This window comes from Alosa alosa, chromosome 22, assembly GCF_017589495.1.
Source record: "Alosa alosa isolate M-15738 ecotype Scorff River chromosome 22, AALO_Geno_1.1, whole genome shotgun sequence".
Taxonomy (NCBI): domain Eukaryota; kingdom Metazoa; phylum Chordata; class Actinopteri; order Clupeiformes; family Clupeidae; genus Alosa; species Alosa alosa.
Genome location: NC_063210.1, coordinates 11,543,067 through 11,561,489, shown reverse-complemented (window position 1 = coordinate 11,561,489; position 18,423 = coordinate 11,543,067). Strand labels below are relative to the sequence as shown.

Below are 18,423 nucleotides of genomic sequence, written 5' to 3'. Positions count from 1 at the left end.
GGCTAGTAGATGATGTCGTTAGTTAGCAACCCACTGAACACAGTGAAGTTTAATATTCCTTATCATTCATCTCACCTTAAGAATATTCGCTGAAATTATCCAGGTAGCAAGTAAAGCATGTTCAACATGCATTGAGCAATACTAGCTGGCTAGTTAGAAATGATCCTGACTTGTCATCAGTGCACCAAAATGAACTTTTTTGTTAATGTTTTGCCTAGCGAACCGAACCGAAGCTCATGGCAGGCTAACAAGACATCCACATCCACATGAAGTTAACGTTAGCCTACCACTAATGTCATATAAACCACACAATAACAATAAGGCATGTTTCTGATAGGCCTATTTGACAGAGTAAGCATATTAGCAGAGAGGTTTTATTTTAAATTGTATGTATAATTTTCAAAAATATAATTATTGCAAGTTGCACCACTTTTTGTAATGGTTTGATACAAGATGTTTGTGAAATTTGCACAGTAAAAGTTCTGTATTTTGACTGCAATTGTCTTTGCATTCTGATTAGATTCTTCATTAGAATCATGAGTGGCTCTTTGTAAACAGCATCATTTTCTGGGGCCATGCAAAACTGCATTACCACTAGTGTGGAGTTATTCTACATCACGACAGTAAAATAGACCATCCTTAGTCAGTGTACTGCAGCAATTCCTCTCAACCTGTAGAAAATGCTGTGAACATCTGATTATGCATGGGGGGGAAAAAAAAATACCGTCATATACCGTGAAACCGTGTTTCAGATGGGACTTTTTTTTTTTTTTTTCACACTTTTTTTTTTTCCTGCATCTTGCGCATGGTGCCACTGCGAGGCATAGTGAGGTTCTCACTATGTGAGTGGCTCTTTGTAAACAGCATTTTGGTCATACCGCCCAGCACTAATTGAAATGCAAGTGAAATTCAAGAATTTAATTGGAATTTGAGAGGCAGTTTGAATTCAATTCTGGAATTTTGCACAAGCCTGGTCAGAACAGGAGGGTATTGACTTAGTTTGCTGACGATGAGAGGGGCCTCAGGGAAAATGTCCCAGGTTTGATGTTTGGTTGAACCATTTCACTCTGACTCTTTCTCAATCCTTCTGAGGTGGAGTTTCTCTCTGTTGTAAAGATGAATGAGGCACAAATGATCGGTGTTTCCCCTAGAAATTTTTCCAGCAGCGGTGCTGTTGATCGTAGGAACCCCCAAAAAAAAGAAAATGTTGAAAAAATGACTCCTTAAATGGTGACTTCTGGTGGATTTTTTTCAGATTGAGTGTTACAAATTATGACAACCATCAACACAAGCATTATACATTTGTGGATAGCCTGTCTTTTTAGCCCATTAAACGGAACGCACAACAAATTGTCTACAGAATCAGATGAGCGTGCACGCACGCAGGTCACACACAGCGCACATTAACACAAGAGGCCCAAGCAAACATAGCATATTGAAATAGAATTCTTGTCTTACCATTGATGAAAAGTCGTGAAATGAACTGCAACAGTCTTTGAAACTACAGTGCCTCTGTCACTGATATGCAGCATCGACGTTAATTGGTGCAACTCAAGGAAATCCTCATCCAGTTGAACGAGACGACCTTATAGCCTACCGGTAGCCTATGTCTTTACCACAGTATGCAACGCAAATAATCTTAAAATCTCCTGATGGGCTAACAACTTTTTTTTTAATGTCACCCAAGACTGTGCTTATGTGCATAACCATTTGTTTATGCTGCATGCCTGAAATGCATTGTCATGATAAACATCTTGCACACAGGAAGAAAGCTATTAGGTCTTTTTTACATTTTACTTTATTCTCAAAAAATAAACGTTTGCATCATGTAAAGCGGACCTGTTGGTTACCCAACATAATAAGGAATTTAAATGTAAAGCTTCCAATGCATATCGCCCCCCATGTGTCCGAACCCGACTACAATTTCTAAATATTTGTCCGAACCTGGCTCGGGTCGGGTAGCCACACTCTAACGCACACCCATCACCCCCACCCGGAAGAAAAAAAACGCGTGGACAGTATTTTTCCTTTATGTTCGTGCATACATAGCATAACATCCACATGCCATAATGCAACAACGTATACAATTACCTATTCATTTGGGCAACTTTATACATCCCTATACAGGCTAAAGCTACCTTTTAGTTGTGTTATAGCGTACTGTAACGTCTGGCTTTAAACAGCTGTAATGCCGTCGTTCTGACAAGCACACCAATTGCCAACCTTGCCTATCTTGAATAGCTCCTCTAGCTTTGCTGCCTCCATCCTTTCTGTTTTCGTTGTTTAAACTTGTGATATCCATGATGAGTATTGAGTTGAATTAGCTCAACATTGTGTGCTGATAACCATATAGAAAGCAGAGTAAAAGAAAACGAGTAGCCTATGCGTGCCTGCGTGCGTATTCTCTCCTGCTCAAACATGTGTGCGCGTTCATTTTGAAGTGCTCACTAACTTTACTTAATAGAAAATTGTAAATAGCCTGATGGCATGCAACTAATGGGATACTGTGCATAGTTGCAAAGGTATGGTAGGCCAATATGGTGTGAATATACACACAAGGTACATTTTCTCGTTGTTGAGTGATGGTGCGCACAGTGCATAATGACGCATACACCTGCAGGCGCCTGGTTTCAGGAATCATAAAAAATGCCCCCCTAACTGCTCGCGAGTCCCCGCGTGCATATCCTCTTAATAAAATCAGCGTGTAGGTTGTCTCCCTGAGGACTTTAGATCTGCTACTGTATATCGCTAAACGCAAGCATTCATCAGTGTATTTAAATTAGCTAGGCTATGTACCAAAAATTACATTTTACCGTAAGTCGAAGAGCTGTAAACAGTGTTGTAACTTAAATCTGCGTGTACAAAACCGCTTTTGGCTCCCAGTGGAATTTTGATTTCACAACGAGAATTCTCGGTCTAGCCGTTGATGTGCCGACGGAATAGGCATCAGCACCAACCTCTGATCAAGGTAAACAAAATCTGACTCCGTGTCCGTCATGTTTGAAATTTTTTAGTGCTGCGAGGGAGAACGTGCACACGCAGGGGCGCAGTTCAGCAGAGCTGCGGCTATCTGAATGGTCTGAACACAGAGCAAGTGGCTTTGATAAAATGGCCCATTATTTGACAATACCGGTATTACGATATTGTCTCAACTACATATCGTTTTCAAAAATATATCGGTCGTAGTCGTAATACCGATATATCGCCCAGCCCTACTTCATTGCTGAAAGATGGTAAAATCACAGATGAGACCTCAAACAACATTTAATTCATTTACATATACACTACATATTAGATCTCACCTCCACAATGTCCTCATCAAAATCTACAACTAGTCTACTAAACCCTATTTGTACTCACCTTCTGAAGACTGGTCTCCCCTTCCTGGATAATGTTTTGCTCTAGATTATAAATAATTCTGTCAGGGCATGTACCGCAGTCGTTTAAGACATCTGTTATTAAGCTCTCCCACAAAAAACCTAGCCTTGTATCTATACTGGTCCTCCTGGACCTCAGCGCTGCCTTTGACAGCATAGACCATGACATACTACTTAGGCTTGAAAATTTGATAGGCATCAAAGACTGGGCACTCGCTTGGTTTAGATCATACCTTCCTAACCGTCAACAATTTGTACAGGTCCATAATAAACCATCTACCCAGATTATGGTAAAATATAGAGTGACTCAAGGCTCAGTACTGGGGCCCCTGTTGTTTAGCAGAGGATTCATAACTATACCTCTCCATAAAACCTGATGAATTAACCCTGTTAGCCAAACTTGTCACATGTATAAGAGCTATAAAGACATGGATGATGAATAATTTCCTGCTTTTGAACTCCGATAAAACAGAATTAATGGTTTTAGGTTCAAAAAGAAGAGGGATATCCTATCCAAATCACAGGCTACATATAGTGATCTTCCACTGACCTCATCCACAAGTGTTAAAAACCTGGGAGTTATAATTGACCAGGACCTAGCACTAAGTAATCACATAAAACAGATCACCAAAACTTAATTTGACCATTTAAGGAACATTTCAAAGATAAGGAAGTCCTTCTCCTTACCAGATGCCAAGAAATTAATGTTTTGTCATCTCAAGGATGGACTATTTCAATGCTATTGCAATGCTATTATGCTGGCTGTAATAATACCGGTCTAAAGAGCTAACAGTTTATTCAAAATGCAGCTGCTCACGCACACAAAAAATATGAACATATTTTCCCCATCCTAGCATCTTTACACTACCTGTTAAGTCATTGACTTCAAAATATTACTTAGTTCTTGGTTGGTTGCCTGCATTGAAAGGGGACACCTCATGAAAACTCTTTTTGTCTGCTTCTGACAGAAGAAGCACTTATGTATGCTGGCAGCAGCTGCTGCTGAACAAGTGTACAAAGTCCCTCTAGATGGACTTGATGCAGTTGCTGGTGTTGCTGCAGGTTCAGAAGATGGTCTACCACGTCTTTTCTGAAGTCCTGCCTGCTTCACATGATTTCTAGTAGCGAATCTTAGCATGCTGCAGATGCTCACTGTTACAGGTGGATTTGTAGCAGTTCCTGTGCCAAACTGCTTTGTTCTCTTGTAAGATAACTGCACTGCAACAATGTAATCGTTGGCTGATCTGTGATCCCCCATCTCTATACTCTCTAATGGACAAAAACAAGAAATTTGGCATATGTCTCTAGTGATGGTTCATTCACCAGTCCACACATCTGCCACTGGATACATAGCCCAAAATCTGTTTCATTTGGATTTCTGTTTTCTTTTATATGTGTGCCATCACCTGACTAACAGAAAGACACACCTCAGAATATAACCTAACTAGACTGTGCCACCATGGACTATGAAAATGTGCTTGCTCAAATGTAGAAGGCTAGAAGGTCACTAATATCACCAACCATGAAGAACAGAGCACTATGTGCTTCAGGTTATTCGATATTCTAAATTCTATCACTGCCAGCTATCATCAGCCAACTGTCAATGGTAGTTAGGGATGGATTACTGCATGGGCCTACTGGGCCCAAGCCCAGGGGAGACAAGGAGTCAGGGGGCCCAAGCCATTGCATGGAATCATTGCCTCAATATTAACACATCATATCAACATATAGATTATGAATCTGATTGAATTAAAGTATTGGCCATCCCCAAAATGCACCTGAATATAGGAAATCACATCAAATATTTTTTTTTTTAAATGTCCCCTGCAACAATTAGTGGGTGGCCCTTAATACATCTGGGCCCAGGGGCCTGAAAGTTCATAATCCATCCATGCTGGTAGTGTCTCTTTCTCTTTCTCTCTGTTACACGCACACACACACCTGTCTGTTTGTCTATCTGATCCTTTACCCTTTCTTTTCATCACACTTACATAAGCTACGGAAGGCCTTACAGACTTCAGCTGGTACTATGTAAAAGTTTATTAAACTTGATTAAACCAAGATCTCTGCACTTTGTGCTCTGAATGGGTGTAGACAAGAACTGACAGAGCTGGCTAGTCCTACACTCAAGCACACTAATAGGCATGAATTGATTGTATTGATATTGAAGTATTATTTTTTTAGCGGACAATTTCGAGAATTTTTGGCACAATTTCTTGTTAAAGAGATCAATCAGCCTAAAAATGTTTTATAATGTATTGTTTATGTGGCCCACTTTTGCACACCTTGTAGGCACCAAACCCTATGCTATAATACCAGCAATGTGAGGTTTATGGACAAAACACCATATTTGACCTTTTCTGAATTTGACCTTTGATTTGGGTCCTTCAAAAAAAATGACATGTTGAGACATTATTTATTTATTTTTATTTTTTTTACTCTTAAGAACCCCTAGAACAAAGATATAATACTCTCCAAAAATTAACATGCGAATCCCACAGGCCCCCAAATTACACATAGGCCCCCCTACTATAAAGTTTCTTTCAGCTTATCCATGTTTTTTTTAAACGTGTAAATCGCATAGAATATGTAGGCCTATATCAACCGTAGGCTACACTTGATCGCTATCACATAGATGAAACCACGCTACGGTTCTTACAGTAACTGACTCGCGTTCACGTTGATCTCTATAACTGTTAATTTTTAGTAGCCTATATTCAAACCTATCCGTAACCCTTTTTTGCTATTTGACTAATCATTTCACATACAAAAATATAAATGTCAGACAGCGAATTAGTAATTATTTTAAAAAATATATCTCCTGCCAGCAGGGGGTGCTGCAGCACCATCAGCACCCCCCTTCCCGTGCCCTTGATTCTCTTGAAATATGCCATTAATCTGCTGCACTATGCTGCAAATTAACAGACAGAAGCACGGCAAGGCACGCCCCAAATGAAAATGAATGAATGGAACCTCGCTTCTCGCGTCAGTCAGGAAAAACACTGTTCACCAAGGGCCCGTCCACACGGAGACCCTTTTTGGGTTAAACGCAGAGGTTTTGCTTCGTCTTGGCCGAGCGTCCAAACGAATCCTGTAAACGCACTGCCCGAAACCGTACTTTTTTTGAAACCTGGTCCCAGAGTGGAAAAATCTGAAACCGTCTCTGCTCCGGTGTCATTAATTTATTTTACATGTCTTACAACATAAATAAATGCATTCAAAGTGAAGTCAGATATGAGCATACAAAGACCCTTAGAACTCATGTTAAGCCTATGGATGCGCGCTAAATGCGACTGCGCGATTTGATGCAAGCAAAAGACGAGCTGGACAGTAACGGAGTACATTTACTTGAGTACAGTACTTGAGTACAATGTTGAGGGATCTGTACTTTACTTAAGTATCATTTTTGGGGAGTACTCATGACTTCACTCAAGTACATTTGAGAGGCAAATATTGTACTCTTTACTCCACTACATTTCTATCCATAACCGTGAGTACCCGTTACTACTTCTAAAAAAAAAAAAAAAAACCCTCAATTTATTATTTCACTCTCAAACGTGATTGGATTGTGCAGGCACCACTGATTGGGACAGCCTATCAGCAATCACCTTTAGCTTTTCGCCAAAGTCAACTCCATGGTCAGATTTAGATAAGAGACGACACCATGGATGAAGACACAGCAGGTTATGGATGCCGGGAATGTGCCAACCCGTGGGCCCACCTCGCCAGACTATTTCAATTTGCTGAACAAGTTAATGACAGTTTTCGCTTCAAGTGTTTCAATTACAAAATGGTATTTTGTATTTGAAATACAGCCTGTCCCTGGCAACATGGTAAAAAGATGGAAATGACTTGATTTTACTTTCAATTCCTTTTACATTCTCCAAGGTATTAACATTTTTCATAACTCCATGTAGGACATTTCTGTACCTAAATGTAAGCACTGTGGCAGTAGTAATGCATTATTTAGAAAATCTAGTAATTTTAGAAAATTACTCTCAAGTACTTTAAAAAAAAAAAAAAAATCAGTACTTTTACTTAAGTAGACATCTGACTGTTGTACTTTTACTTGTACTTGAGTAAAATTTAGCCAGGGGTATCTGTACTTTTACTCAAGTAAGGAAGCTGTGCCTCTGAGCAAAAGTATCGACTGTTACTAACAAAGGTATTATAGCAATATTATAAATGTGGCGATGGAATGGCCTAGAACTTGGGTACGCCTAGCCTTTGCACTTGCGGTGATAACCAAAACTAATGTGAATCGCGGACTATCCTACAACCAAAGAAAGTGAAGGAGATTATTTTTTACCTGCGTTAGCCAAATAATGGATGGGACTGCACCCTTCACAAACCGTAAAAATTAAGTTTATTAGTTTTATAGTTGACTACAGTTGACAGTTCACTATAAGTCCACACAAACAATTCTGGTTTCCTTGCACTAGCCATTTCTTCGTAGCCTATTCTGTCTGTTTGTATAGCCTACAGCGCAAGATTTGGTCAATTTCTGTAAAGAAACAGTGCCACCTATAGGCCTGGGATATGAAGTATCCCATATTGCATGTGAACATGACGTGACTTGCGATGTATGACACAAAGCAGTAGCCTAACATTCCCTTGAACTAAAATTAGCATTACAAATCATTTAGATATTAAAATCATATAGCAAATTATAGCCTAATGACCTACTACAATTATAGCCTTGATATATATAACAAAAAAAGGTTGAGTCCTCGACGAGTCATCGCGAGTGCGAATGCATGAGTCCAAGTTCGAGTCAATCAGTGCTCAAGTCCAAGTCAAGTCACGAGTCTCTAAATTTAGCTAATGACTCGGACTCGAGTACTACAACACTGGTTCTAAGTTTGTCTTAAGTGTCAAGTGTAAACTTTAACAGGAACAAGGAAGATGAGCATAAATTTGTATGGACATTCACACAGCATTATAAAAAAGCAAGATATAGGTTGCCAGTAAGAATGGGCAAACAAAGGTGTTGCTCTGAAGAAGATTTAATACTTTCAGTGAGCCTTGTTCTCGGGTAGAATCATGACCGTAGGAACATTCAATTGTGAACTTTCTATACCAGCTTACAAGTGGTATCAGTCTTCTCAAGGCCCCTTGAAGGTTGAAGAGAATGTCTGCTGGTGTCAGCTGTACATTTTGGTTTCATGGCCCCTATTCTCCTGTTTTCACTTCATCAGAGGGCCGCCTGTATCTTTTCAGTCACACAGTGTTGTCTTCCCCTCCACCTTTATCTCTCTCCTCCCTTACAGTACTAGCTACATCAGTGGTTGGTCAGAACTTTATCAAGAATAGGTCATTGTGATTCTATTATAGTGTCATGGCATTTGGATTCTATTTGTTTGGGCCTTCGGTGTGCTCAAGACCATTAAAAAAAAAAAAGGTATAGTCAAGTCAGATTTATTTGTATAGCGCATTTAACATGCACAGAGTGCAACCCAAAGCGTTCCACATATAAGACATTGTCATTGACACAGACTAACAAAGACAATAGATGCCGGACGGAGCGGCGTAGTCGCCAGCTACCCGTGACACCAAGACATACATTTAAGAAATGACAAACACAAAAGATGCCGGACGGAGCGGCGTAGTTGCCAGCATACCCGTGACACCAAGACATACAACAAACATTAATAAATAAAATAAATAAAAATTAAAAATAAAATTAGTCCAATTTCCAACCGGATGAATGTCCAAGGGCAAAGATGACCCGCGTGAAAACTGCGCACAGCTGTGTCTTCACGATGCAACACCAACAAAGTTCTTTATAACTGACCAACCCGGAGAATTCACTGGCAGTCTGGAGAGCACTGGAAGGACTAGACAGTCCGAATTTGTGATGGGCGACCCTGCTGATTATCAGCTCGGTGGTCCTAGACAGTGACCGTTTGTTGTTTCATGATTGACGCAGTCATCAGAGTTTCTTAGCACTCAATCCAGACTCCAGGCACCGGTATATGCTAGCATGGCAGCTCGCATGTCAGCCGCAGCTCGGTGGTCGTGGCAGCTGCAGATCTCTTGCAGATTGAAGTTAGGCACCCTTGCTGAGCAATCCCTCCGTCCAGACATTGGATGTGCAGCGTCACGGATGGATGAGGGACTTCAGAGATATGACAGGCTAGCCAAGGCGCTCATCAGCCCAATGGAAGCTGGTTAACGTTAACTTGACGTTGATGGTGTCAGCCGAGTTTGTTAATCACAAAAAAGGACTAAGAATAACAAAAAAACGATCGAAAATAACATAAATAAAAAGTGACTACATTTAGAAAAATAAATACAAAAAATAACAGAAAATTACATAAAATTATGAACATTACATAAATACAAACAAAAACATGTCAGACAGAGCCGCGTGTCTCGCCAGCGTCCCCGTAACCTAGCAACCTGGCAAGATTGATTCACTTTTTTGGGGGGAATATGGCAAGAAAGACTAAGATTAAGTACTTCAGTGTCAATTCTTCAATTCCCAGTAAAATAGGAGGTTTGTGTGTGGCTCAGATGTAGACACACAAACACTGATACTTTTCTTGCTCTTTCTCTCTATCCCCAGATGGACTTGTCAGTCATTCTCTTGGTTGTGAATGTGGTTGTCCTTGTTGGAGCTTCAGATGGTGAGGAGGGTTAAGTCATTGTAATCCCTTAAAGCATTTATTCTCTAATTCCTTAAAATATGTAAACAATCTAAATGTCTCTTTGAAATATTATATGCTTCTGTCATACCTTCCAGATATCTTATGCTAACATTGCCATACATTTTATGAAATGGATGTATATTGTGTGGTAGATTCAAGTGAATTACACTTAGGCTAATTAAGTAAGGGATAACTGCCGCAGAGGTGTCCTGTTACGGAATTAATGGACGAGGGCGAGTGGCAAAAAACTGTGCGTCGGGGAGTTGCCTCCGCCCGAGTCCATTAATTCCGTATAACTGGACACTCCTCGAAGGCCGTTATCCCGCTTATCACCCGGTTGCAAAGGAAACACGCGGTTTCGTTTAAAAAGAAGCTCAAGTTCAGCTTGTTGTACAACTTCCATTGGCCATATAGCAGCGATAGCATGGACAGTTAGCTTGTTCACAGTTGATTCCATTGTTGTGATGCCTGCAACCGTAGTGCTACTATGGTTGTTATAGTTACCATTCATAAGCATTGATGTGGAACGGTGTCCTGTTCAGAATTAATAGCCAATAGCCACCACACCAGCCAATCAGAGAAGAGTATTTCTTCTCTCCGGGTGATAAAGTAGATTAAAGTTAAATGCACTTAAATACATTTTCAGTGGAGATTTTCATTGAAGTTTTCTTTCGGTCTAGAACTAGGCTTAATCCATATGGTGATGCTATATGCCAGTGGTCCCCAACCACCAGGCCGCGGGACATTCCTAACCGGGCCGTGGTTCACCGTGGTACGCTATCCAAGTTAGTTGGTTGCAGGTCACTGGCCAGAGTGTTTGAGTTGCGAGAGCCGCTGCAGAGATTTCTTACAGAAAAAGTCACCGTTAGCTGCATATTTTAGTGATGAGGGCTGGGTGTCAAAACTCTCTTACCTGTGTGACATATCCGGGTTGCTTAATGACCTCAACCTGTCACTGCAGGGGAGAATGACTACTGTCTTTAAACTGGCAGATAAAGTCGCTGCATTTAAAGCCAAGCTTGATTTGTGGGTACGACGAGTGGATCGGGGTGTATTTGATATGTTTCAAACAGTAGTGGGGGTTTTAGGAGAGACTGAGGCAGGGCCCTTTCTCTCGCAGCTGGTGCACGATCACCTTTTTGCGCTTTCAAATGAGTTTGAGCGTTACTTCCCATCCTCCAAAGATCCACGGCAAACCAATGAGTGGGTCCGCAACCCATTTGTCAATATCCCGAATAGTCCTAACTTGTCAGCGCAGGAGGAAGAGTAGTTGATCGAAATTGTAGGCTATGAGGAAACCTCTCTGGCGGGTTTTTGGATGAAAACCAAAGCCGAATATCCCGAGATAGCCGTAAAAGCGCTGAAAACATTGCTACCATTTCCCACCACGTATCTATGCGAGGCCAGGTTTTCGGCAATGACTGCAACTAAGACCAAATTGCGCAATCGACTGGACATTTCAAACACACTGAGGGTGTCACTGTCTTCCATCACCCCCAGATGGAACCTTCTTGTTGCAGGGAAACAAGCACAGGGCTCCCACTGATTTATATTCGTAATGCACGTTTAGTTCCCATGTTTTGTTACCATATTTTGTTAAGCATGTTCACACTTGATAGATGTAGCTTCAAGTTGTTTAATTTTCATAGTTCATATTGTTCAATTTTCACTTCAAGTTCACGTTTTTCACATTTTTAAGAGTTCGTTACCTTCACTGTTCATACATAACTGGAGCTATTTCTTTTCAAGTAATGCATGCACAACACGGAACATGGAGCCCCCCCACCACACCGGTCCGTGGGAAAAAAAAAAAAAAAAAATGGGAATCAAACCGGTCCATGGTACATAAAAGGTTGGGGACCCCTGGAGTAGACTGCTTGTCACATGACAGTTTTGTGACTATCTCCACAATCCCATTTTGTTTATTCCGAGTTCATACGAGAGCATTTGTCAGTGAATTCTGTATGTGTAGCCTACTCTACAAAATTAAGTTCTTTTCTCTATTTCTACCAGATTACAAGATGTGGTATGTTGACTTTGAAACATTTTGTACAGTTGCCATGATTCTCTAAAATTCAAGTCTATCTTCACTAGTTTTACTCTCTGACTGAAATCTATATGCTGACTCCTGTTACAATATTTTTAAAGCATGGTTCCATTCACTTAAGTCAGTTCAGTGTTTCCCATACATTGACTTATTTGTGGCGGCCCACCACAATATCAACACTGACCACCACACAATGATTTTCTATGTTGTACTACTTAAACTGAATGGAATCCTTTCATTGTAGAGCTATGTGCACCTTTGCACAGCCTCTCCTTTTGTATCTGTCCTTCAACAAACCTGCATGCACGTTTAAAGAAAACATTACAAATCCTGCAAGTATTGTTGTTGGCAGAGAAGACGACTGGCTAAATCGTGATTAAATCCGTTAGCATCATAACCACGACGTGCAAATTTGTTAAAAAACTGGGAACACCCCCACCTACCACCACAAATAGAATTCAATTCTGTGGGAAACGCTGTCAGTTATTTTAATACTGCTTCTTTTTAAATTAGACTTATGTTAATGGTTGATTATTAATTAAGAATAGGATAATATTAATTAACAGTTCCTGAATGTAACAAAATCATGACTTGCAATAAAGCATCTTTATTTCACACATGTCTGGGCTAGTGATGGTGATTAATTGTTATTAATGTGCACCTAGTTTGGTAGAGAAGGTGACTTCGATGTGAGTTTGTCTCTGATTCCCTCCGTTGTTTTACTTGTATAGAGAATACTCCCTCTCACTGGGGCGATCATTATCCCAACTGCAATAGGGACCGGCAGTCTCCAATCAACATCAACACTGAACACGTCAAGGGCAGAAACGACCTGAAGGAATTCAACCTGGTCAATTTTACTAATAAGCAAACCATGAAACTACTCATCAATAATGGACACTCAGGTAAACAATGTACACTTCAGATAAACTCACAGAAATGGCTGCAGGTAAGGGCAGTCCGTGTGTGCGCTAAATTTGCACTGCCATATGACACAAGTGTGCATGCAGGGACAGACTGGGACTAAAAAGAGCCCCTGGACTTTCTTCCAAATGGGCCCTAATTACCATTCGCGAGCACACACACACACACACACACACACACAAACATGATACCTTGGCACACTGGCACAATCATATTGTGAGAATGTATCACATGCAAAATAGTCAGTCAGATTTGACAAAAATCATTATTATTGATTAATTATTATGCCTTGTACCTTCATTCATATAAGTAGCCTAAACCAACAGGAACGTCATATCATTATGGTAAATTGGGATCTATCAATAAATGGCCTTGAGTATCTGTTCATCTTTTTAAGATTAACAGACATTGCACATATACAAAGTCTACAACTTGATCAGGTTGGTGCACAGTGTATCAAGATGTGTATGGACGGGTTAGACCTATTACAAATAATATGGTAGTTGTGGTAGCAAGCTAGACAAGTATACAATGCGACTCATTCTTTGTCATTCAATAATGAGGCAACAACCTGTCTGTTTTGTGCAAGGACAACAAATAAAACTGCAAATGTGTATGTGAGGGGCAGGGACGACGTTGGAACCAATTTCTGTTAGTGAAACGGATGATGTGTATCATCTATCGCGCACATGTCGATTTCTTGTCGCTTTAAGATTTTTTTTTTTTTTTTTGTGTAGGCTAAACAGGTTGAAAATGTATAGGCACAGTTTAATTTGACTTGACCTTTCACCCCAAGACCTTCAGTAGCCTATACCATAGACTGTATACAGTCTATGGCCTATACCAGAGCCAGTTTACGGAAAGCCGGATCACTCCCATGCCATTGTACCTGCAATCTGCTGCAGTTCCGCTAGGGGCGATCACGAATAAGTGCAAAAACAATGGGGGTCTATGGAGCTAAACGGCGAAATGTCTCTTTCACCTGGTTGTCGTTGAAAAATCGAATCAATTGGATTGTGGTTTCTGCAAGATCAATATGGATTATAGGTCAAAAGTTGAATGAACGAGTACTTGCGTCCTTTCGATTTCTTACAGGTTGGGTCGTTGTTGCCCACAACACACTAGCTTTCTGCTAATGAATGACGTCATTGACTCATTTGAAAAGCTTTTTAGAACAAATAAGTGACTCAAAAAATATAATACTCAGCGGTGTGTTATCTCTGCCCCCTCTTTTGCATGCAACATTCAAATTTCTGGGCAAAAAATTATATCCTGAGAAGTGGATTTGAGGGGTACAGCTCCATAGACCTCCATTCATTCTGCACTTATTCGCGAGCGCCCTCATGTGGAACCAGAACCGGAACTGCAACCAGTTCAGAAACCGGAAGTTTCCCGAGAGTGGCGGTTCTCCCCTTATTAGACATTCTCTGCCTATACCCAATCAGTGAGTAATAATATACCAGGTTTGATGTGTATCTTTCCACCGGCATGGGAGATATTGGGTATATCCAAATGTGCTAGCATAAGATTTTGGGCAGTTATCGTTGCATGGTTCATTCGAAGCTCTGCATTTTTTTCTCTGTAAGGATTGGTGTTGTAGGCACCTGCAATTCTTAATCTGCATAAAATGATTCAAATGATACAATATGCTTTTGCTCTATTTACTGCCACATTTAACCCTTTTTCGGGTAATGCGCTTAGACTAGAAGGTTGGCATGCAAAAAGGCATGTGTGGCGTGAGAATGAGACATTTGTCATCAAGAGTTGGCAACCTTGGTGACTCTTTACTCTCAATGGGTGACGCTCGTGGACAAGTATTAGGGTGACACTGTAGCCTTTTCATTGGCCTCCTATCGTAAAAACGCGATGGTGGAAATGTTGCTAGTTTTCTTTTTCAAATGACTGATAATTGATAGCATAGACATGGGTGAAACATTTATTTGGAGAGCTAGACACTGATTAGGCTACTTGACTGATGAAGCATATTCAGACGGCAGTTGGATTCACGGCCGTTCTGGACTTTTCCATAACGTCCAAATTGCCAGACCACCCTTGACTGTTTAAATATCAGAGGGGAGCACTGTACACTGATAAAAAGGCTCCTTGAGTCCTTGTCAGGTGTAAGAGTACACTATTCTGTCATATAAAAATACAAACCAAACAAGCAAACAAACTCCATTGCCATGTCTGAAGCCAACTCTCCTTTCTTTCTGCCTGGTATAGTGAAGTGTAAGCTGGAGGCCGGTGTGGTGGAGGTCAGTGGTGGAGGTCTCCCTGACGAGTACTCCACAATTCAGTTTCACTTCCACTGGGGACGGGAGGACCTCGAGCACTTTCCTGGGTCGGAGCACTCCATCGATGGCCACAGATACCCCATGGAGGTCAGAGAGGAGGCTTACATTTCAATTATTATAGTGTGTGTGTGTGCGAGTGTATGAGGCAGAAGAGGTATGCCAAATATTGGCGTATTTGACTTTCTGTTCTTTGACTTTTCATGCGCACGCATGTGTTTGTGTCTTCTTAGATGCATATTGTCAGTCTGAAGAAAGGCTATAACGCAGCTCAGGCCAAAGCAGATCCGGAGGGCCTATCAGTGCTGGGATTCTTTATTGATGTAAGTTGTAGTAACATATTAGTACCACGTGGGGTCAGTGTTGCTAAAATATGCTTCAATTGCTTGTAGACAAAGTAGGTGAAATTTACACAGCATCAATAAGCCGACTGCATCCATTGCACTATGACTTGCGTGCCATTGTTGACAAGACAACAGCAGCAAATTAAATGGGTGGAACATGGTACTGGTGAATTCTGTCACTAAGGGCAATGAATGAAATTCTTAGCCTATTTTGTGGTGGAAAAATGCAATGCTCAACTGTTTTGAAAATATTTCATCTTATTCTGTACATAGAAAGAGAGCAGATGGGGATGACTGCTTTCCAAATCCTCTTTAAAAAGCCACCAAGAAGCCCAAGAAAGCTTAAGAAACTCCAACAGGGAACTGTAACATTTTTTTCTTCATTGTGCAGGCCCCATTGAGGGTACAATCCCAGGGCCCATAACTATGAGATTTACTCTGACCATAGGTGATGGAAGGGGATGCAACAGGCATGCCTGAAGTCTGGAAGAATTTCTCCGACTTTGTGTCAGAAATACCAAACAAGGGTGAGCCATGGGCTTATGATGTTGCTTTAATCTGTTGTTCAATCATCAACATAAAACACATTTCTTATGACCTAGTACGATAGTCATGTAATCTTGGTTGGTGAATGTTCTCCCTCCTATTTCCCATTTAGGTGATAAAACAAGTCTCTCCGCACTGAACATCTCCATTCATGACTTACTGCTGGACGTCGACCTGACCAAGTACTACCGTTACAATGGCTCACTGACCACGCCTGGATGTGATGAGGCTGTGGTTTGGACTGTTTTTCAACAGCCAATCCGCATCAGTGAAGATCTGGTAAGTCGCACTTCGGGGTAGGGGGTGGGGGGCATATGTTATCAAATCTAGCATATGCTTAAGGTACAATTTTATAATTGATTTCCCAAGTTACAGGTTCACATTTGTGAAGTGTATTTATGATTTTCTCTCTTGCTATATTGCTCTACTTTTGAACATCAAAGCCCTGTATTTGTTCTTAACAATACACAAATTCGTGAGTAGCCAAAAAAAAAATATCTTAGGCAAGCCATGCAGACAGTGTTTACATAGTGAGGCCTACCTGTTTCAGTTGCTAAGCAGTCAAAATGATAACAACGGTTGTATGCACCAATTATATCACAACGTTGATAAATGTTTCTTTTACCAAATGAGTAAGCATGAATATTCCAAAGGAACTATCTATTTCATTAAGTCAGCTGGAGATATGATATCAGCGGCTGTATGCACAAAGTATGTCCTATCGTTGATAAATGTTTATTTTTCCAAGTGAGTAAACATGAATTTGCAGTTCCAACCCTACCGTGCATGAAAAGACTGACAATATGCCCCACATCGGTGTTCAGCTAAGGTAAACTCTTAACTCTTCCAATCTAGTGTTTCATCAGCGCAGTGCTATCTATGCAACACATTGTTTTATCACATGCCACTGCCTGAGGGAGTTTCTTGTTTTTAGAGGAATTTCAACTGTCATGTAAGATTAACATAAAGTGACCGGTGGCTTTACTGAAGTGAAAGGTCATGTTACACAAGAGTCTGTATATGTGATGCATCCGTGAGTAAAATCTCTGCCAGTATTATATTCCTGGTCATGCCTTGCTAAATGACTACAGTATTGTGAGACTTCCTTTTAGAAACGTAATGGAGTTAAACTCAACCACCCATCAGTTAAATGGAAATTCATCACCAGGTCTATATGGTTTGATATGTGCTGAATAGTCCTGTTTGCTGTTGAACTTGCGCTTCACCTCTTTTATGTTGATTGACAAAGCCATAAATTATGGCCCATAATGCAGCCTACAATGATTGTGTTGTCTGATCTGTAGCTATCCTCTGCCATTCAGAGCTCCGGAAAGTTCCCAGATATTTTGAAATGCCTGTTAGCAATCTCTGATGTCGGAATATTCAATGGCTACCCGACAACATCTCAGTGCAAACTCCAAAATTGTTCGTCTATTAATTGTCCACGGTTCAACAATACTAGAACATAGTTTGGCTGCAATGGCTTATAATTTCTGCCAGTTAGTGCTTTTTCCCTGTGTATAAGTTAAACACAATAATGCATGTAGTATGACACTGAGGATAGCCTATCTGAGACGGTGATCTGGTTCAAATGAGTTACGTTGTGAAATTGAGAATGGCACAGACTAAATCGTTTAGTCTATTTCTTTTGTATTGTGAAATTGAAATGAAATATGGACTATTACAATCAATAATATGTTGAAATTAATTAAAAGCAATCAATTTCTATGAAAAATCTATGTCTGTTGTGTGCGTGTGTCAAGGTAAAGCCTAGGCCTACCGTGCGCATATATTGTACGCCTAGGCTATTTCATTGGGAAAAGCAGAGACCGTCCCTCGTAAACATCAAGTACAGATCAACGCAGTCTTCAAGTGAATAAAAAAAAAATTGTCATCTGCCGTAGTTATGATCAGTCTTGTAAAATCAGACTCTGTCAAGATTTTCCAAATAAAAAAGGAATGAATTGAAAACATTTCACATGGCCAGATCAGTCACAAAGCCTCTTTATTGACGGGCTTCCCTCGTGCCACACACCACACTGCCACGCGCCACACGCTCCTTCCGTCCTCATTCTCTGGCTCACTCTCTGCTCACATGTGGGGTGTCACGCTATCAGGTGGCATGTCCTACTCTGTTTTTTTTTTTTTTGTTTTTTAAACTTCTCATCAGATAAGACAACCTAGCTGTGACCCTGTTGGTGTTTTGTAACAGGATGTGGACATTGACATTTGCTTGCCAGAAAA

The 18,423-nt window shown here is 40.6% G+C and overlaps 1 protein-coding gene across 2 annotated transcripts in view; it reads left to right on the top strand.

Annotated features, from left to right (window-relative positions):
* Window positions 1–18,423, top strand: part of LOC125287274 (carbonic anhydrase 4-like) — a 39,194-nt gene that overhangs the window by 17,762 nt on the left and 3,009 nt on the right. The window contains exons 2-7 of one of the 2 annotated variants that reach the window (XM_048232859.1): window positions 9,946–10,006; window positions 12,806–12,979; window positions 15,222–15,379; window positions 15,523–15,612; window positions 16,082–16,160; window positions 16,292–16,458. In XM_048232859.1, coding sequence (XP_048088816.1) covers window positions 9,946–10,006; window positions 12,806–12,979; window positions 15,222–15,379; window positions 15,523–15,612; window positions 16,082–16,160; window positions 16,292–16,458 — 729 coding nt within the window. The remainder of the gene's footprint in view (window positions 1–9,945; window positions 10,007–12,805; window positions 12,980–15,221; window positions 15,380–15,522; window positions 15,613–16,081; window positions 16,161–16,291; window positions 16,459–18,423) is intronic. The other variant, XM_048232860.1, reaches the window with a different exon arrangement.